The 23,009-nt window shown below is 37.5% G+C and overlaps 1 protein-coding gene across 1 annotated transcript in view; it reads left to right on the top strand.

Annotated features, from left to right (window-relative positions):
• Positions 1 to 23,009, top strand: part of EML5 (EMAP like 5) — a 161,916-nt gene that overhangs the window by 6,130 nt on the left and 132,777 nt on the right. The window contains exon 2 of the mRNA XM_036277252.1: positions 18,345 to 18,504. Within this exon, the coding sequence (XP_036133145.1) occupies positions 18,345 to 18,504 (160 nt within the window). The remainder of the gene's footprint in view (positions 1 to 18,344; positions 18,505 to 23,009) is intronic.

Below are 23,009 nucleotides of genomic sequence, written 5' to 3'. Positions count from 1 at the left end.
AGTTGAGGGACTGTGCTGTGTAGATATCTGAGGGAAGGATATTTTAGGCAAAAGGACTATCAGGTGCAAAAGCCCTAAGTTGGAATGCCTAGTGTGTTTGAAGAACAGTAAGAAAGTTAGTGTGGCTGGAGTGCAGTGAATTTGGGTGAAAGTAGTGAGAAATGAGGTCTGATGAAGTAAAGGTATTGGAGGCATAGTGTAGTACCTTATAGGCTCTTGAGAGGATTTTAGCCTTGCTGTTTTAGTGAGATTGGAGCAATTTAATCAAATTAGTGACATAATTTGACTTGATGTTTTAACAAGGTCACTCTGGCTCCTTCACTGAGAACAGACTGAGGGAGAGGGGCAGGACGGAAGCAGAGACCATTTAGGAGACTGCTGCAATAATCCAGTCAAGAGATTTTGGTGGCTTGGACCAGAGTGGTGAGTAGTGAGAAAGTTGGAAGTAGCGAGAAAGGCTCAGATAGAGTTTGAAGATAGAGCCAGCAATATTTACTGTTGGATCATACATAAATTGTGACAGAGAAGAGTAGTTAGCAATCATCACAGTTTTTGGCTAGAACAATTGAAAGAATGGAGTTGCCAATCACTGAATTGGGAAAAACTGTGGGAAGAGCAGGTTTTTTCTTGTGGGAGAGAGGTAAGATCCGGAGCTCTGTTTTAAAAGTATTCCATTTGAGATACTACTGAACAACCAAGTGGGGTTGTAAATTAAGTAGTTGAACATAGGTGTCTATAACGTAGGGAAGCAGTCTGAGCTGTTATAAATTTGGGTGTTACCAGCATAAAGATAGTTTTTAAAGCTTTGAACCTGGATAAGATCGCTGAGGAAATATAGATAAAAGATCTAAAAAATGGATTGCTGTGACACTCAAACATTTGAATATAGGGGAGATGCAAAAGAACTGACAATAATGTGACCAGAGAAGCAGGAGGAGAAAACCAAGGGAGTGTGGGGTCATGGAAGACAAGTAACAAGAGTATTTCAGGGAGAAGGAAGAGATCAGCTGTATCAAGTAAAGCGAGGAGTGTTTTGCCTTACTGGAGATGTTAGATGTTTTGCAATAATTATACATATTCTAATCACAAGACTCTTCCAGGAGACTTCATGCTCAGGTGATCAGCTGAACAGGGGGAACAGAAAGATGTCTTCGAAATAAGTCATGTCATTATGACAAAACTGGCCTCCTTCAGGATTTGTCCCAGCAGCTTCTAGTTTGCTTGATTATTTAAAAATGACACATGGCTGGCAGTTGTGGATCCTTGGTACTTAAAGGTATGGCCCTCAAATCAGCAGCTTCAGCATCACCTGGGAGCTCCTTAGCTCTCCCTCCCAACCAAACCTACTGAATTAGACCCTGAATATTAACATTCTTAGCTGATTTGTAAACATAATAAAATTTGAAAAGCACACTCTATCTAGATCAGTGGTTTTCCACGTGTGGTCCAGCCAGCAACATTAGCATCACCTGGAAACATGTTAGAAATACAAATTCTCAGAGTTCACCCCAGACCTAATAAAAAACTCTGGATATTGGGCCCAACAATCTATACATTTTATCACCTCCAGATTATGATGATGTATTATACAGTTTGAAAACCACTGCTTGAGATTATAGTCACTTGGAGAGTTAAAAACAATGCAAACATAATAAAACCACCAATCCCTGGGTCTCGTCCCTAGAAATTTGACTTGTTTAAGGTAGTTCTCAGGTATAGTTTCTTTGTTGTTGGCTTCTGTTTTTAATTTTTAAGCTTTCCAGGTGACTCTGATATGCTGCCAGGGTTGAAAACCAGTGCTCTAGTTATTGTGATAATTCATGTTTAACTGGTGGGTTAGGAAGTCAACCTCATAAAACTCAGGGCGTAGCCAAATTTATTCACTTACTATTATTCATTATATAGCAACGTGGGTAATTCACTAAGTGTTTAAACCCCTTTAAAATTCTGGGCCTCTTGCCTAAGGTCCTTTATTGCTGGACATCACTGTTTGGAATTTTTTGCCAAATAAAGTAGTCTTTAGTATGGTTTTCTGTTGGTGGATCTGCTCAGTATCATAATCTATCTTGCATCATCGATCCAGAAAAATGTCCACTAAATGGGGACCTGGAAGGTTCACTTAATGGGCAAAATATGTGCATCCTGGATGGTATCAAGTGAAGTGTAACCCAGTGCCCAGGTGATGATTTCAATAGTATCATGAAACAGTGATAGTGGGTTTGGCTGAGTGATATGGACCAAGGAAAGTCCAAGATTATCCTTTAATAATTTTCCATTTTGGAGCCGGAATCCGAAGTCAGAAATAGAACAAATATCCAATATGCTTATATTTGATGAGGCATATAAGTGCCCATGAGGTGGACAGGTGATTTTCACCCTATGAAATTCTAAAGTGGATGTATTTTCATGGACAGTTGAAAAAACACTATAGGTTTATGTCCAATCAGGGCAAAGTAACTGGGCTATTGTGTTTTGTAGGGCTTGAGACCACATGTTGAGACCACGCATGAAGCAGCCAATACTAATAGCTGACTAGTCGGCTTCTCTTTATGCCAACAAGTGTCCTCCATTGTGTCTTCAATATGGATCAGTATTCTGAGATACCATAGGACTGTCACGGATTAATCTAACCAGTGTAAATAAGCTGCATTGGCTACAGTGGTATCTATTCTAATTATAGGGTAGCACATGGCATCATCATATTGGCTAAAGACAGCAAGAACTAGTACAAAAGCCTTACCAGCTCCTGAATTTCATATTGATAACATCACCACCTGGTGGCATGTAATTCCTTGGTGTTGATTGACTGCTAGAATGAGGGAATAGGTATGGGACTGAAGATGGGCATCACACTCTGAATCTAGCTATTTTGGCGCCATAGACTGACTTGATTCATCATAATACCACAAAATTCTAATTTTTATTTTCTTTCTGGGATAGCAACTTATAATGTTGGATTGGCAAACAAAAGGTGATTGTAGGAGGTGTTAACTCAGATTTTACTCTAAAGATTACTTTGTTTTTTACAATCAGAGTAAGAATACATGATTTTACTTTAATCTAGAGACTGGGGAATATAGGTATAAAGCAAAGAAATGGGTTGGATGTGAGGTAGGAATTCTGGATTGTATCATTGCCAAGGTATGGATGGTTCGAGAGATCATTGTTATGGAAACTTGGACTATGTGGTGGAACACCTAATTGAAATGAAAGGTCTGGAAACTAATGGCAAGAGAAGTGTACCTAGCTTGTTCCCCAAATCAGTTAGGAGAACTGAGGTGCACAGTTGCTGCAGGTCTCCTTATTAGGGAAATCCTGTGGCTCTTCCTGGTTCCTGAGAATCATGTACCTACTTTGCCTCTCAGCAAAAGACAATGTTCATTCTCTGCCCCTATTCATTTGAATCTGTCTTTTCATCATTATGAGAGGACTTTCTTCCTTGAACAGGAGATAGAGTACTAGGCACACTGCCTCTAGAGTGGAAGCTCACCTTGCATATTCATTTCAGTATATGGAGTGTAATGACAGTTGCCACAGGCAGTTACTCTGAAGAATTTTGCAGTTTTCACTTGGTATGATGTTGCTTGTGGTACTATTTAAATTAGTTACATGATGAAAATATAATCAGGTTTAACCACCTCAGTGTCCATATCTTTACAGATACTAAGTTTGATCAGGGAGCAGGGCATAATTCCCAACCAGGAGTGGAAAGGAGGCAAGTCTTGTAACAGGCTGTAACTAACTATAGAGTCCATAGACTGGTTATCATTACTTGGTTACTTTTCCACTTATTAGTTAACCTGTGGACATTAGTTAACACAGAATACTAAACAAAGTGACACTACTAAAAAGGTAAGAAATTTTACCTGGAATCCGGATGTTAGAGTCAGATGACAGGTACTTGCAAATGACAATTTTTGCAGCCATATAAAGAAACTATGTAGGAGTCTGAGTTTGACATATTAGGTGTATGAGAGGGTTGGTAAACCCCCGCTTAGAGGGTGGTTATTATTATATTTTTTAAATTAGTAATACATATATATTATAGAAAATTGAAAGGTATAAAAAAGTAGAAAAATATTTATCCAGTCTTACAATCTAGAGATAATACTATTGTGTTTTAGATTGTTTCTTTTAAGCCTTTTTGATACATATATTCTTTTTTCAAAGACTTTATTTTTGTAGAGCAGTTTTAGGTTTACATAAAAATTGAGAGGAAGGTGCAGATTTCCTATATATTCTCTGCCCCTGCACATGCATAACCTCCCCCACTGTAAACATCATTTACCAGAATGGTGCGCTATTTTTTTTTAACCAAGGATGAACCTACATTAACACATCATAATCACTCAAAGTCCATAGTTTACCTTACTTAGGGTTCACTCTTGTACATTTTATAGATTTGGACAAATGTATAATATATATCCATCATTTCGTGTATATATATATCTTTTAAATATGTTTTTACTGAGTGTTTTTAGAGAAAGAGGAAGGAAGAGAGAGGGAGAAAAACATTGATGCGAGAGAGAGAGAGAGAGAGAGAGAGAGAGAGAGAGAGAGACAGACAGACATCCATTGGCTGCCTCCCACATGCCCCCTACTGGGGATTGAGCTTGCAACCTGGGCATATACCCTGACCAGGAATCGAACTGGGACTTCTCAGTCCATGGGACAATGCTCACTCAATTGAGCCACACCAGCCAGGCTATATAAATCATTTTAATGAGATACAGAGTATTTTCATGGCCCTAAAAAATTCTCTGTGCTCTGCCTATTTACTACCCTCCCAACCATTGATGTTTTTACTGTCCCCACAGTTTTATCTTTTCCAGAATATTATATAGTTGGAATCACATGGTATGTCACTTTTTTAGATGTACTTCTTTCACTTGGTAATATGCATTTAAGGTTCACCCATGTCTTTTCATGGCTTGATAGCTCATTTCTTTTTAGTGCTGAATAATAATATTCCATTGTCTGGATGTACCAAGTTCATTTATTCATTCACCTACTGATGGACATCTTGGTTGCTTCCAAATTTTGGCACTTATGAATAAAGCTGCTATAAACATCCATGTAAGGTTTTTGTGCAGACATAAATTTTCATCTTCTTTGGGTAAATACCAGAGAGCACTATTGCTGGATTGTATAGTAAGAGTATGTTTAGTTTCATAAGAAACTGTCACATTGTCTTCCAAAGTGTCTATACCATTTTGCATTTCCACCTGCAGTATATTGTATTCTTGTTCTACATCCTTGTCAGCATTTGGTGTTGTCAGTGTTTTGGATTTTGGCCATTCTAATAGGTATGTAGTAGAATCTCATTGTTTAGATTTGTATTTCCCTGATGATGTGGAGCATCTTTTCATATGTTTATTTGGCATCTGTAGATCTTCTTTGGTTAGGTGTCTGTTAAATTCTTTGGCCTAATTTTTTTTTTTATCCTCATCTGAGGATATTTTTCCATTTATCTTTAGACAGATTAGGAGGGAGGGAGAGAGACAGAGAGAGAGAGAGATAAACATCGATGCAAGAGAGACACATCGGCTGGTTGCCTCCCGCACGACCCGGACTGGGCCCTCAATGGAGGTATGTGCCCTTGGCCGGAATCAAACCCGGGTTTCATTGGTCCGTGGGCTGATGTTCTAACCACTGAGCAAAACCGGCCAGGGCATCTTTGGCCTAATTTTTTTTTTTAATCTTCACCCGAGGACATTTTTTGCATTTATCTTGAGGGAGGGAGGAAGAGAGAGAGAGAAACATCAGTGTGAGAGAGACACATCGAGTGGTTGCCACCCACATGACCCCAACCAGGGCCGGGGACAAACTGCACCGAGGTACGTGCCCTTAGCGGAAACTGAACCCAGGCCTCTCTGGTCCGTGGGCCAACTCTCTAACTGCTGAGCCAAACTGGCTAGGGCTGGCCTAATTTTTAATTGGGTTGTTTGTTTTCTTATTTTTGAGTTTTAAGAGTTCTTTGTATATTTTGGATAACAGTTCTTTATTAGATGTGTCTTTTGCAAATGTTTTGTCCCAGTCTGTAGCTTGTCTTCTAATGCTCTTTTTTTTTTAAATATGTTTTTATTGATTTGTTTTAGAGAGAGGAAGGGAGAGAGAGAGAGAGAGAAACATCATTTGATTGGTTGCTTTCTTCTGGGGATTGAGCCTGCCATCCAGGCATGTGCCCTGACCGGAAATCTCAGTCCATGGGGCAACGCTAAATCAACTGAGCCACACTGGCCGGGTGCTTTTCTTTTCTCCCTTAATCCTCACTCGAGGATATGCTTTTTATTGATTTTTTTTTTTTTTTTTTTTTTTTTAAGAGAGAGAAAGGAAGCGGGGTGGCGGGGAGGGAAACACTGATGTGAGAGAGAAACATCTATAGGTTGCCTTCCATATGTGCCCAATCAGGGATCGAACCCACAACCTAGGTATGTGCTCTGACTGGGAATTGAGCCCACAACCTTTTGGTATGCGGGATGATACTCCAACCAATTGAGCCACCCTTCCAGGGCTCTTCTAATGCTCTTGACATTGTCTTTTATAGAGCAGAAATTTTTTATTTTAATGAAGTCCAGATTATTAGTTATTTCTTTCATGGAACATGTATTTGGTTTTGTATCTAAAAAGGCATCGCCATGCCCGGCCAGTTTGTCTCAGTGGTTGTAGTATCAGCCTGCGGACCAAAGAGTCGCACTTCAATTCCAGTTAAGTGCATGTACCTCAGTTGCGGTTCGGTCCCAGTTCAGGTCATGCGGGAAGCAACGGGTTGATGTGTCTCTCTTACATCCATCTCTCTCTCTCTCTCTCTTTCCCCCTCCCACTCTATCTGAAGATAAATCGAAAAATATCTTCAGGTGAGGATTAATAATAAATAAATTAAAAAATAAAAATAAATAAAAAGGCATCACCAAACACAAGGATATCCAGGTTTTTCCTAGGAATTTTATAGTTTTATGTTTTACATTTAGGCAATGATACATTTTGTGTTCATTTTTGTGAACAGTATAAGGTCTGTGTCTAGATTCACTTTTGCATGGGAGTGTCCAGTTGTTTCAGCACTATTTGTTGAAGAGACTGTCTTTGCTCTGTTGTATTGTCTTTGCTCTTTTGTCAGAGATCAGTTTATTATATTTATGGGGGTCGCTTTTGGGGTTTTCTATTCTTTTTCATTGACTTATTTGTTCTTTTGCCAGTGCCATACTGTCTTTATTACTATAGCTTTATAGTAATTATTGAGGTTGGGTAGTGTCAGTCCTACAACTTTGTTCTTCCTCTTCAATTTTATGTTGGATATTCTGGGTTTTTTGCTTCTCCATAAAAATTTTAGAATCAGTTTGTTAGTATCCATAAAAATAACTCGCTAGGATTTTTATTGGGATTGCATTGTTGATTTGCAACCTCCGGAATTCCCCCAGTAAAATTTGAAACTGACTGAAGGGCAAGGAGAGACTGAAGAAAGAGTCAGACTACTCCATATTGGTAGGTAGCGGTTTTAATAATCAGTGAACTTACCTACAAGTCTTGACTTGGGCAGTCACAAGATGAGTAGATCACTGTAGCTGCCCACTAGAATCTTAAGAGTTTATATAGAGGCCTTATTGGGATTCAGTCACGTAGACAATCCAGTGGTCTCAATACATTACTCTCTCTAGGCTGTGTCCTTGAAGTGGCTCTTTATATGGAAAAAGTGGACAAGGCAGGGGATAAGGAGCCTCTGATTGCCTGTGTACAGTTCTCAGGTCACCCAGTAATCATGTCCTCTCAATGACCTTCAACATGCATCGAATCTGTAGATCAAGGTGAGAAATTGATATTTTGACAGTATTGAGTCTTCCTATCCATGAACATAGAATATATCTTCATTTATTTAGTTCTTCAATTTTATCCATTAGTCTTGTAGTTTTCCTCATGTAGATGTTTTATCTGTTTTGTTAGATTTGTGCCTAAATATTTTGTGGTTTTTGGTGGTAATGTAAATAATGTTGCATTTTTAATTTTTAATTCCACTTGTTCATTGTCAGTATATAGGAAAGCAATTAACTTTTGTATATTAACTTTGATTCCTGCAACCTTGCTATAATCACTTATTAGTTCTAGAAGGTTTTTGCTGATTCTTTCGGATCATGTCATCTGCAGACAGGGATGTTTTTTGTCTTCCTTCCCAATCTGTATTTCCTTTTGCCTTATTGCATTTCCAAGGATTTCCAGTATGATGTTGGAAAGGAGTGGTGAGAGTAAACATTCTTAACTTGTACCTAACCTATGTGGGAAAGCCTAGAGTTTTTCATCATGACATATGATGTTAGCTGTGGTTTTTTTGTAGATACCCATTATCAGGTTGACAGAGTTCCCTGTATTCCTAGCTTCCTGGGAATTATTTTTATCATGAATGGGTGTTGGAATTTGTCAGATGCTTTTTTTGCGTCCATTGATATAATCATGTGATTTTTCTTTTTTAGCCTGTTGATGTGATGGATTACATTAATCAATTTTCAAATCATACCAGGGATAAGTCACTCTTGGTTGTGGTGTATAATTGTTTTTATACTTTTGATTTGCTAATATTTTTGCATCTATGTTCATGAGAGATATTAGCCTATAGTTTACTTGTAATATTTTTGTCTATTTTTCATATTATGATAATTTTGGCTTCATAAAATGAATTAGAAAACATTCCCTCTGCTTTTAACATCTAAAAGAGATCATACAAGATTGGTATAATTTCTTCCTTAAATGTTTGGTAAAATTAACTAGTGAACCCATCTGGGCCTCACGCTTTCTGTTTTGGAAGGTTATTAATTATTGATACAATTTCTTTAATATATATAGGCCTATGCATGTAATCTTTGTCTTCTTGTGTGAATTTTGGCAGATTGTGTCTGATTCATGTATTCTTAAGTAATTGAGGTTATACTATACGTAAAATTTTGAGTACTGTGCTTTTTATATAACATTATAATACAGGTTTTCCCCAGTGTTGTGAAAAATCCCCTTACAGGTTTTTAATGACTGCATGAGAGTCCATCCTATGAGTGTGCTATAATTAAACTATTTCTTAAATGTTGGAGATTTAGGTGGTTTTCAGATTTTTACTGTTAAAATGATCCAAGGACAAAAACTCTACATAAGGATCTTTCTATATTGAGGATTATTTTATTTAAGACATTTCTTTTAACACTAGCAGCTTCTTTGGAAATCCAGTTAACAAATATTGATTGACTACGAGCTGTGTACAAGTCATTGTTCTAGTTACGGTATAATATAAACAAAAAAGGGAAGTTTCTGTCTAATGGAGTACACATTCTCGTGAAAGAGAATAAGATAAAAAATGCATAATAGTAATTTTAGATAGTGATAACTACTACAAATAAAATAGGGTGATAGGATAAAATATGTTGTGATGACTAGGGTAGTTTGGGAAAGTTTCTTTAAGCAAGTTAACCTGAAGCATGAATGATATAAATGAAGCAAGTTTTGGGAGATCTTTATAGACAAAGACTTTGAGAGCATTATTAGCTTGGCCTTTTTAAGAAAGAAGCCAGTGTAGCTGGAGTGTAGTAAACGAGGAAAAATAGTAGGAGTTGAGGTTTAAGAAGTAGATGAGACTCTGGCCGGTTTGGCTCAGCAGTTGGAGCATCGGCCTGCGGACCAGAGCGTCCTGGGTTCGGTTCCTGCTAGGGGCACATACGGGGCGGGGGGGGGGGGGAGGGGGGAGGGTAGAAGTAGATGAAGGTATATTTCATAGAGTCTTGTAAATGCCAAACTATTAAGTTTGGACTTTATTTTAATTGTAATACGAAGCTATTGGAGGGTTTTAACTGGGTAAATGATGTCAAATTTACATTATCTTAAAAGATCACTCTGGCTTTGTTAAGAAAGCCCTAAAAGAGTGCAGTAAAGGAAAAAGGATGGGTACTTCAGATTAGGGTTGTAGCAGATAAGATGGGGTGATAATAGAACCAATAGGATAGGCTAATGGAATGTACAGGGTGGGGCAAAAGTAGGTTTAGAGTTGTGAGTATATGAAACAAGAGTTTATTTTTGTATTAGTTTTGATTATTGTATTATTTTCTGTACCAACAACTGTAAACCTTTTGCCCCACCGTTTATGTAATGAATTGTGAGGATAAAACTAGGATATTTGGTCTGAGCAGTTGAGTGGATAGTGATGCCATTAACAAGAAGAGGAAGAACAGATTGGGGGGAGGTGAGTGAGGAGGAAAAAAGTTCTGATGGATTAAATGTGAGTTGCCCAGATTCAGGAAAATGGCGGCGGAGTGAACGCAAGCTACACAGACCGTCTCCCAGAACCAAACTGGAATTACAACTATAACACAGACAAATCGACGGGAAAAAGCAACAGAAAAGCAGCTTGGAGAACCATATAACGAGGGACACTGACTGCATCCCGGTAGGCTTGCGAAGGCGCGAGACGGGTGCTGGGAGCCCACGGTCAGCAGCTCGGCAGCGGCCTTAGCTGGGAGCAGCGCCCTCGGGTTACACTCCCAGGTGGCTCCGCAGTGCAGAGCCGGGACAGAGGCTGAAACAGCCACAGCCACTCACCTTGGGCTCCGGCAGAGGGAGGGCAGACTGGACTGGAGCTGTGTCGGGACACTCGGGATCTGGAGGGCGCTCAGAGCTTTGGCTGAGTGCAGCCACTCAGGACGGTGGCCACATTGCTCCTTCCCAGGGCTCTGAGAGAGGCAGCAGCCCCTCCCTCGGAGATCCAACCCCACCCTGTGGGCCATTGAAGTGCTAATTGAGGCTCAGAAACAACCAGCATCTGCCCCACCCTCGGGAAATCCCCTGTGCTAAGCACCTGAGGGAGCTTTTCAGTCAACTGACAACCCAAAACTCATCAAGTAACCTAGACTGCTAGCCTCCAGGCAAAAACCTAGAGGATAACAGTACCTTTCCTAGGCTGGCAACTTTAACCAGGAAAGTAAGACTTGACAGTGGTGTTCACCGTGGGTCCCCCCTCGCTCATCTAAACACAGGAGAGGGAGCCACAAACAGCAGAACACCAACACCCACAGGGAAAACTTGACAGGCTCCAAAGCCCACAGTGATAGCCAAAATGGTGAAACACAGAAACAGAAGCCAAATGAAAGAGCAAGAGACCTCCACCGAAGATGAGATCAGGCTCCAAAGCCCACAGCGATAGCCAAAATGGTGAAACACAGAAACAGAAGCCAAATGAAAGAGCAAGAGACCTCCACCGAAGATGAGATCAATGTGGAGCAATTAGGCATTTTAACAGAGCTAGAATTCAGAGCCATGATCTTGAGGAAGCTGAACAGCATGAGTAAGGACATAGAGACACTGAAAAGAAGCCAATTGGAAATTAAAAACCAACAAGAAGAGATAAAAAATGACATATCAGAAATGAAAAACACATTGGAAGGTTTAAAAAGCATAGTAGAGGAAGCTGAGGACCGGATCAGTGAATTAGAAGACAGGGTAGAAAAAATCAACCAATCAGAAAATCAAAAGGAAAAAACTATTAAAAAACAGGAAGACAGCTTAAGAGAACTATGGGACAACTGGAAACGTAATAATATTCGCATCATAGGAGTCCCCGAAGAAGAAGAAAAGGAGCAAGGGATAGAGAATAGATTCCAAAAAATAGTGAGAGAAAACTTCCCTAATTTGGTGAAGGAAGACGGCATTCAAGTTCAAGAAGCACAGAGAGTCCCAAGTAAGAAGAACCCAAACAGGCCCACACCAAGACACATAGTAATTAAAATGCCACAAATTAAAGACAGAGAATCCTAAAAGCAGCAAGAGATAAGCAACAGGTTACCTACAAAGGGAATCCCATAAGGCTCTCAGCTGACTTCTCACAAGAAACACTACAGGCCAGAAGAGAACGGCATGAAGTAATCAAAGTCATGAAAAACAAGAATCTGAATCCAAGACTACTCTACCCAGCAAGGCTATCATTCAAAATAGAAGATCAAATAAAGAGCTTCTCAGACAAAAAAAGGCTAAGGGAATACATTAGCACCAAACCAGCACTGCAAGAAATGTTAAAAGGACTGCTGTAATTAGCAGTAGAAATGGGAAGAAAAATAGAACCACACTAAACAAAAATGGCAATAAATAAGTACATATCAATAATCACCTTAAACGTAAATGGATTGAATGCTCCCATAAAAAGACACAGAGTAGCTGATTGGATAAGAAAGCATGACTCATCTATATTTTGTTTACAAGAGACCCACCTCTCAACAAAAGACTCACATAGGTTGAAAGTGAAGGGATGGAAAAAAATTTTCCAAGCAAATGGAAAGCAAAAAAAAGCTGGGGTAGCAATTCTCATATCTGATAAAATAGATTTCAAAATGAAGACCATAACTAGAGACAAAGATGGCCACTACATAATATTAAAAGGATCTATCCAACAGGAAGATATAACCTTGATAAACATATATGCACCCAATATAGGAGCACCAAAATATATTAAAAATCTTCTGGAGGACTTCCAAGGAGAAATCGACAACAATACAATCATAGCAGGGGACTTCAACACCCCGTTGACAGCACTGGATAGATCCTCTAGGCAAAAAATTAGCAAGGAAACAGAGACTCTAAATGAAGCGCTAGACCAAATGGATTTAATAGATATCTACAGAGAATTACACCCCAAAACTACAGAATACACATTCTTCTCAAGTGCACATGGGACATTCTCAAAGATAGACCACATGACAGGACACAAACTAAATCTCTACAAGTTCAAGAAGATTGAAATCATATCAAGCATCTTCTCAGATCACAATGGCATGAAACTAGAAATCAATTGCAACAAGAACATGCAAAGACATTTCAACACATGGAGGCTAAATAGCATGTTATTAAACAATGAATGGGTCACCGAGGAGATCAAGGAAGAAATCAAAAACTTCCTGGAAACCAATGAAAATGAACACACAACAACACAAAATCTATGGGATGCAGCGAAAGCAATTCTGAGAGGGAAGTTCATAGCACTACAGGCCTACCTCAAAAAACAAGAAAAATTTCTAATTGACTGTCTAACCTCACAACTTAAAGAATTAGAAAGCAAACAAAAAGAAAACCCCAGAGCAAGTAGAAGGAAGGAAATAGTAAAGATCAGAGCAGAAATAAATGACATAGAGACCAAAAAAACAATTCAAAGGATCAATGAAACAAAGAGCTGGTTTTTCGAAAAGGTGAACAAGATTGATGGACCCTTAGCTAGACTCACCAAGAAACAGAGAGAACCCAAATGCACAAAATCAGAAATGAAAGAGGAGAAGTAACAACCAACACCACGGAAATACAAAAGATCGTTAACAACTACTATGAACAACTATATGGCAACAAATTCGACAACCTAAGCAAAATGGACAAATTTCTAGAAACACACAGTCTCCCAAAACTATTCCCAGAAGAGATAGAAAACGTGAACAGACCAGTAACAACTAAGGAAATTGAAGAGGTAATCAAGACGCTCCCAGCAAACAAAAGCCCAGGCCCAGATGGCTTCACGGGGGAGTTTTACCGAACATTCAAAAAAGAACTAACACCCATTCTCCTCAAACTATTTCAAAAAATTCAAGAAGAAGGAAGACTTCCAAACACGTTCTATGAGGCCAGCATAATTCTAATTCCAAAACCAGAAAAAGACACTACGAAGAAAGAAAACTACAGGCCAATATCCCTGATGAACATAGACGCCAAAATCCTGAACAAAATATTAGCAAATCAGATCTAGAAATACATCAAAAAAATTATTCACCATGACCAAGTGGGATTCATTCCAGGGATGCAAGGCTGGTACAATATTCGCAAATCAATAAACGTGATACACCACATAAACAAAATGAAGAATAAAAACCACATGATCATATCAATAGATGCTGAAAAGGCATTCGACAAAATCCAGCATTCACTTCTGATAAAAACGCTCAGCAATGTAGGAATAGAGGGATCATATCTCGACATAATAAAGGCCATATATGAAAGACCTACAGCCAACATCATACTCAATGGACAAACTAAAAACATTTCCATTAAGAACAGGAACAAGACAGGGATGTCCACTTTCGCCACTCTTATTTAACATTGTACTGGAAGTCTTAGCCACAGCAATCAGACATGAAGAAAAAATAAAAGGGATCCAAATTGGAAAGGAGGAAGTGGAACTGTCATTATTTGCAGATGACATGATATTATACATAGAAAACCCTAAAGACTCCATCAAAAATCTACTAGACTTAATAAATGAAGTAGCAGGATACAAAATTAACATCAATAAATCGACGGCATTCTTGTACACCAATGATGAACTCACAGAAAGAGAAACTGAAAAAACCATCCCATTTACCATCACGCCAAAAAAATTAAGATACCTAGGAATAAACTTAACCAAAGAAGTAAAGGACCTATTTGCAGAAAACTACAGAACATTTAAAAAAGAAATAGAGGAAGATATAAAAAAGTGGAAGCACATACCCTGTTCTTGGATTGGAAGAATTAACATCATTAAAATGTCCATACTACCCAAAGCAATCTATAGATTCAATGCAATCCCTATCAACATACCAACGACATATTTCATAGAACTAGAACAAATACTTCAAAAGTTCATATGGAACCAAAAAAGACCCCGAATAGTCACAGCAATCTTGAAAAAAAAGAACAAAGTAGGTGGGATCACAATACCAGATATCAGGTTATACTACAAAGCGACTGTAACCAAAACAGCCTGGTACTGGCACAAGAACAGGCATATAGACTAATGGAACAGAACTGAAAACCCAGAAATGGACCCAAGGCAATACGCTCAATTAATATTTGACAAAGGTGGCAAGAGCATACAGTGGAGTAAAGACAGCCTCTTTAATAAATGGTGTTGGGAAAATTGGACAGCTGCATGCAAAAAAATGAAACTAGACCATCAACTTACACCATACACAAGAATAAACTCAAAATGGATAAAAGACTTAAATGTGACCCGTGAATCCATAAAAATTCTAGAAGAAAATGTAGGCAACAAAATTTCGGACATCATACGGAGCAGAATTTTCACTGATACATCACCTAAGGCAGCAGAAATAAAGGAGAAAATGAACACATGGGACTACATCAAACTCAAAAGTTTCTGCACAGCAAAGAAACAATCATCAAAATGGAAAGGCAACCCACTGTATGGGAGAACATCATTGCCAATGATGTATCAGATAAGGGGTTAATTTCCAATATATACAGAGTGCTCCTACAACTCAACAAAAGGAAGACAAAGAACCCAATTAAAAAATGGGCAGAGGAGCTGAATAGACACCTCTCCAAACAGGACACACAAATGGCCAATAGACATAAGAAGAAATGCTCAACATCACTAATCATCAGAGAGATGCAAATTAAAACAACAATGAGGTATCACCTCAAACCTGTCAGAATGGCCACCATCAACAAATCATCGAACAACAAGTGTTGGCGAGGGTGTGGAGAAAAGGGGCCTCTAATACACTGCTTGTGGGAATGCAGACTGGTGCAGCCGCTATGGAAAATAATATGGTGCTACCTCAAAAAATTAAAAATTGAACTTCCATTTGACCCAGTGATCCCACTGCTGGGAATATACCCTAAGAAGCCTGAAACACCAATCAGGAAGAATATATGTACCCCCATGTTCATAGCTGCACTATTTACAATAGCTAAGATCTGGAAACAGCCCAAGTGTCCACCAGTAGACGAATGGATAAAAAAGCAGTGGTACATATACACAATGGAGTACTATGCAGCGGTAAGAAAGAAAGATCTCTTATCCTTTGAGACGACATGGAGGGACCTGGAAAGTATTATCCTAAGTGAAAGAAGCCAAGCGGAAAAAGACAAATACCACATGATCTCACTTATATACGGAATATAATGAACATAACAGTCTGAGGAATACAGTAGACCCAGAAACATGGAAGTAGGGCACAGACTGACATCCCTCAGAAGAGGGGTTGGGGGGTGGGAAGAGATAAACCACAGAACTTATATGCATGTATGCATGACCAATGGACATGGACAACTAAGCCGGGGACGGGGCGGAGGTGGGGGGTGCCAATGGGGTAAAAATGTAAAATATCTGTAACAAAAAAATAAATAAAAAATTCATAAAAAAATAAATAAATAAATGTGAGTTGCCCGTAATACACTCATGGCTCTAGGTTTGAGATATAGATATGGGCGTTATCACTATAATATATGCATCTAAAAACCTGGAGTTGGATGCAATCACCTAGGAAAGTAAGGGAAGACAGCCAAGACAAAGCCCTTGGACAATTTTACATTGAAAAGTTGGGCATGGGAATTGGTTTTAGCAAAGTAGAGAGAATGGACTAGTAAATAATGGAGTCAGAGGGGGAAGTGTCTCTAAAAGGAAAGGGTGGTCATTTGTGTCAAAAGTGTTGAAAAATAAAAATATACAATTGACCATTAGATTTGACAGGGTTACACATGACCTTGGAAATAACTGTTTTAGTGAAGGAGAAGAGGTGGAAGCCTAATTGGAATATGTTGAGAAGATAAAGGGAGTGAAATAGTTAAGAAAGCTCTTTTGAGGAGTTTTGCTGTGAGTGGAGAGCAGAGAAAATAGGGTGTTAGGTGAGGGGCAAAGAGAGTTTTTTTCAGTAGAAATATTTGAATGCTAATGTGAGTGACTCAGTAATGAGGAAGCAATAATTCCAGAAAAAATAGTGCTAGGAATAAAGCACTTGAAAATAAGGGTTGTGGGATCCAGAGCACAGGTGAAGAGTTTGAGGCATAGAGACATTTCTTTCATTTTATGAGAGGGAAGTCAGTCTGTTGGGACAGTTGCAGTTAGGTTGGTAAATTTGTTGAGGGTAAAGTATCTACTTTGATTCCATCTGTATTATTCATTGACTACCAAGCATGCTTTTGAATCATGAAACAGAGGTTGATGGTGGGGGGACTGTGGTTATGAAGGAATTTGGAGGTGAAAAAAAGGTATGTACAGACCATATCAGTTCTGAAGGCTGTTCATACACATGGTACAACTTGCTTAGCATTTGACTTAGATGGACAGGTATGTGATAATTTTTAATTGGCTGGAGGAAGTTCTGTTTCTAAAATCTTAATTTGTTGTGTATTTTTATCATAAAAGGGATTGGATTTTAATCAAGTACTTTTTGTACATCTATTGAGATGAATGTGTGGGGCTTTGTTGTTCTATATTCTATTAACATGATATGTTGGCTAACTTGAATATGTTGAATCAAGCTTTTATTTCCACTTATCTTCCCTTTTACTACTCACTTACTATGCCCTGTCTTGTTGAATACTACCCCAAGCCATCCAGATGTCCAAACCAGAAACCCAACAGTCATCATAGACCATCTCCTTTCCCTTTCTCCTTAAATTCAATCAGTTGATTATGTATTAACACCCTCCTTTTCCCTCTTTAAAACATCCTCCACCCTGATGCCAGGAGTGATTTTTTTCCTCCCAAAGATGAATCTGATCATATAAATCTACTTGTAGAAAAATTTATCAAGGAGAAATGTATTCATCTATCTTCTGCTGATATACATAAACCACTACCAACTGTTAGGTTTTTGTCTTGTATTTAAAGACTCATAGATTATTTTCTATGAATTATGGGTGACTTTTCTGTTTTGTAAAATGTGATTTGTACTTTAATACTAATGTTATTGTAAGAGTGCTACTAAATACTATTTTTGGATACTAAGGTTTGGTCTGACTTTATTCAATAAAAGAGAAAAATGGGAAAGAGGGCTTAAAAAACAAATGAATACCGTCCGGCCAATGTAGCTCAGTGGTTGAATGTCATCCCATCCACCAAGAGGTTGCCGGTTTGATTTCTGATCAGGACACATGCCCAGGTCATGGGCCTCATCCCCAGTGGAGGGCATTTAGGAGGTGGCCAATCAATGTTCTCTCTCATGGATGTGTCTATCTCTCCCTCTCACTTCCTCTCTCTCTAAAATCAATGAAAGGGAAAAACAGACAAACAGATGAATACCAAATGAGAGAATGGAATGTGGTAAGGTTGCTACTGATTTGTCACTGGTTCAGTTGATCCTTATGAGCATTCTTTTTTTGGAAAAGTTTACACACACTGTATCATCTTACAGGGATTACTAAGTGTATTGTTAACTGTCTAACGCACATAATACTGAAGTAGTAACTCTTAGTCTAGATTTTTTTATAGAAGTTACTTTATTTTAAATTCAAACTATTTTAAATGGATAAAGTCTAATTTTCACATTGGTCTGTGTTATATATATATATGAAATATTATAAAAACTCTATAAACAACTTTAAGTCTGTTTGTTTTGCAGCCTTGCATTGCATCCTGAACGAGTATTGGTAGCAACAGGACAAGTTGGGAAAGAGCCTTACATCTGTGTTTGGGATTCATACACTGTACAGACCGTATCAGTTCTCAAGGATGTTCATACACATGGTATAGCTTGCTTAGCATTCGACTTAGATGGACAGGTATGTGATGATTTTTTTTTCTTTTTTTTTTTAAACTATGTTTTAAAATGTGTACTATAAGAAATTATTATAAATCTGTAAATATTAAATGAGAAAGCAGTGATGAAAAGTATTTGTTCAGAGTAGAGGTAGGTAGATGGGGTGAGTGGTTGGTGTATATGAGAAAAATAAGAACAATAAGGAGTTTTTTTTACTTTATCAAGAACTTTTCAATTGAATTAATTACTACCATGAAAACCAAAGAGCTTCTGTTTCAGTAGAATATTACCTGGTTGTTCTAGAAAATTTTACATATAATTCTTTTCCAGATTGTGTATATTGATAAGACAGATAGAAGACATCTTAGGAAAATTGAATGTTTCTCTGAGTAGAGTTGTATACATTTTAATTTTTGGTTATTTTAAAATTTTCTATTAAAATGACATTTTTATTGAAAATGAGGCAGTTCCTATATGAACTATTAGACAAAATCAAAGTTCAAAACAAAGTATATAATGATCATTTCACTTACTAGTCAGCTCCCAAATTATTTACTTCTAGTCAGTGGTTTCTTTAAAAATTAAACAAGACAAGAGCTTTTTTGTGGTGTTTTCATGGACATTGTTTTACCTAAAACATAGTTAAGAAGGTAAGAAGTTGGATTTTGCAGATGTGCTTAATTTATAGTTTTTTAAAGTATTATTTTAAAATTAGACTTTAAAAATCATTTTAACTTTTAGAAAAAATGTTATCTATTCAATTTATAAAATTAATTTCATAGATATAGATTTAACAGGAACAGATTATATTGTGTTCTCTTCCCTTGAAAATGATAGCTAGTAGATGTTTTATTTATAACTCTGAGGAGTAGCTCCTTTGAGTAGCATAGATATGATATATATGACATTTTGATAAGAGCCTGGCAAGGGATCTATAAAGACTTAATTGGAACCTTTCATTTGGGGAAAAATGTGCTTCTGGGTTTAATATCACCATGTAGTAGTGATTGACAATTACAGAATCTTAATTTGTGTGCCATTTTTGCTATTATTTTTCAAGTCCTTTAATGTCCTCATATCAGGATTTTATTTTCTTCTTTGAAAGGAAGAGAATAATACTCTTTACCTACTTTATAGGAGATTATATTTTATTAAATAAACCTACAAAGTTGTTTTTAAAAATTATTTACTAAAGATATTATGAAATCCAAGATGTTTTAACTATGTGTCTGTATAGTTTAAATATAGATGTTTTCTTCTTAATTTTAAAATTGCCTTTTCTAAATGTAATATATTGCATTGCTGAGGAATTTCTTATATATAGGGAGAAATTATACCCATAGCTTTTCTTAGTTGAAAATCTTTAATTTCACTTATTTTAAGCGACTTATAAGAAAAGTCTTGGGTACATGTATTTTATTATCACAGATCTTCATGAGAGCATGTTACTTAAAATTTAAGCTTATAAAAAACATAATAGCTAAAAGTTATTGAGCACATACTAAATGTAAGGCAATTGTGCTAAGCCTACATTATCTCATTTAATCCTCACAACCCTATGAAATAGATACTATTATTATCTCTATTTTACAGATAAAGAAACTGAGACTTAGAGAGGTTAAATAACTTGCCCCAGGTTACACAGCTAGTAAATGGAACCAGAGCGGGAACCCAGGTCAGTCACACTCCAAAGCTCCTATTTTTTACTGCAATGCTTAACTGCCTCCCAAACACAGAACTTAGAAGGTGGTTATTTATATTTCTAAAGGAATTTATCCATTTTAAGTACAGTTAAGGAACTGCTTCCAATTAAAAATTCAGAAGAATATCTCTGAAATTATGTTAATGAGAAAATGTTTTCGTTAAAAAGTATGTTTTAGAACATATCTATCCACTAATATTTATAAACTATGAGATACCAACTAGGAAATATTGTATAATTTTTGTATTTTCTACTATAATTGAAACTACAAATGACCAATTAAGATCTATCCAATGAATGAGTTTCCCTGTTGGTAATAATGCTGGATGTTCTTTTCCCAGAGAGGTTCTTCTGAATGGATTGAATATCTATGCTAACACTGGAAGTCTCCCTTATTGAGAATAATTAGGGCCTAAAAAGGCTATTAATATGAATCTATGTTGAACAGGGACTAAAATTTTATAGTAAATGGGGGAGAAGTAAGAGGAAGGGAAATTTGACTGGTACTTTATCTTGAAAATACAACCATAATTTAAAATAATAAAAGCATACCTCTCATATTTAACAAAATCTAAGTTATAGTTACAACTCTGCTAATTTATAGAATGAACTACAAAAAAAGTAGTAATGTTTTTAACCTGATTTGTCAATTATATGCTGGTACAAAGTAAAATGCTTTAGCTTACCTTGACTTTTGTCACATGATTATGAAGAAGGTCATTTTTACAAAAATATTAGAGGAGTTTACTGTTTTTTTTCCAAGGGCCTTTCAGTAACTCCTTGATATCTAAACATACTTCAATGCCTATTGCGTTATTTAAAATTTTTCTTCTGTTGCTCTTCCAGATACTAACTTCTAATAGCTTTCTATGATTTGATTAATATTTACTTCTTTAAGTCCTGCATCTTTTGAAAAATCGTGATTTTTATTTTGTAATATTGTAACAATTGGTTCTTATACAATAAACACTGAGAGCACAAGGATCCCCATACTAGGATCTTTTAATTGTCCATTATTTGAGTATGTTTCACAGTTGCAGGAATACATGATCTAGTTGTGCCTATTGGAATATTTTTCTTATTTGATTATTTAGTATGCTAGAATTTTTTACTAAATACTTCCAATTTAATTAATAGACATAACCAAGATTTTGTTTGGAATGGGATCAGGGAAGAATTGGGGAAGCTGGAAGAGGCTTTTGGATTCTGTTTCCTTTTTCCCTCTCTGACTGTTACTTCGTAGTTATCTTTAAAAGAGCCTTTCCTTCTGTCTGCTTCTTCTTTTTTTTGTTTTTTAATCCTCACCCGAGGATATTTTTTCCATTTATCTTTAGAAAGAGTGGAAGGGAGGGAGCGGGAGAGAGAGAGAAACATCTATGTGAGAGAGACACATCAATTGGTTGCCTTCTGCATGACCCCAACCAGGGCTGGGAATGAACCACAACTGAGGTACATGTCCTTGGCTGGAATCGAACCCACGCCTCTGGTCCGTGGGCCGACACTCTGACAGCTGAGCCAAACTGGCCAGGGCCTTCTCTCTGCTTCTTTTGGAGTCTATAAGCCTTCTTTTTTTTTCCAATTTACTTATTCTCTCCAGGTGATGATCTAGATTCATGACTTTAACTCCCATATCAGCTAACAATGGCCCCAGTTTCTCCCAACTCTAAATATCCTCCTTGAATGTCATGTAGATATACCATACAGTACACATTTAAAACTGAATTCTCTCTTTATTCTAACTCTATTTTTTTTTTCTTTTTAAATTTTAAAGCTCTTTCTCCTGGCTTCTGGCCTACCTCTTCAGCCTCCCTTCCTGCCACTTCCCACTTGACACCCAACCCTTAGCCACACAGAATTAGTGGCTCTTTCCTGAAAGCACCATGACATGTCTAACCTTAGTGTCCTTTGGCCTGAAATGCATTCTCTTACTTTGTCTTCCAAGATATGGTTTAGGCCCTACATTTTTCTTTTAATCTTTACCTGAGGACATTTTTGCATTTATCTTCAGATAGAGTGGGTGGGAGAGAGGTGGGAAGACAGAGAGAAACATCAGAGTGAGAGGAACACATCGACTGGTTGCCACCCACACAACCCCAACCAGGGCGGGGACAAACCACAACTGAGGTACGTGCCCTTAAGCAGGAACCGAACCCGGGACTCTGGTCCACAGGCCGATGCTCTAACCACTTAGCAAACCGGCCAGGGCTAAGCCCTGCTTTTACTAGAAAACTTTCTTTATTCTCTTCCTCATCTATGTAGGCTAGATTAAATATGAGAACAAATGATAAAGTAAAAAATGATAAAAAGCTAGGAGAAGAGGTAGCATTTGCTTGGTTATTTATACCTTTTTCTTTCTACTATTGCTTAACCTGTCCTTAAGGAGGTTGATTTTGGCCATGATATATTTATCATGACTACAGAGGAAGTGCTCCCAGGTCTGTTTTGTTACTACCTGTATAGAGCTAGATGCTTCGAGGCTCTATTGATACACATGGAGTTTTAAAACTTTTGGCCAATTGTGGTTTGCTATGTGTATATGATGAGCTGAGCCAGAGAGAAGAGGCATTGGTAGAAAGGACAGAGCCCCTCTGTTACTCCCTTTATAGTTGTCTTGTGAAATTTTAATCTCTATACAGTTTTCTATAGCAAGAGATAAATATCTTTGCTTTAGCTAGATATTTGCTGATACCCTCTATTTCCCGAACTTTCAGGGGAAGCAAATCATCTGCTCTTGTTCCCTTGGGTTTTGTCCTAGTGGATTTGCTGGAGAGCCATAATAAACTATTCTCTGTCTATTTATGTGAGCCATTCATTCTACCCCTTTG

The sequence above is a fragment of the Molossus molossus genome, unplaced genomic scaffold, assembly GCF_014108415.1.
Source record: "Molossus molossus isolate mMolMol1 unplaced genomic scaffold, mMolMol1.p scaffold_m16_p_1, whole genome shotgun sequence".
Taxonomy (NCBI): Eukaryota; Metazoa; Chordata; class Mammalia; order Chiroptera; family Molossidae; genus Molossus; species Molossus molossus.
Note: the sequence above shows the minus strand (reverse complement) of the source record. Positions and strands in the feature narration are given on the sequence as shown.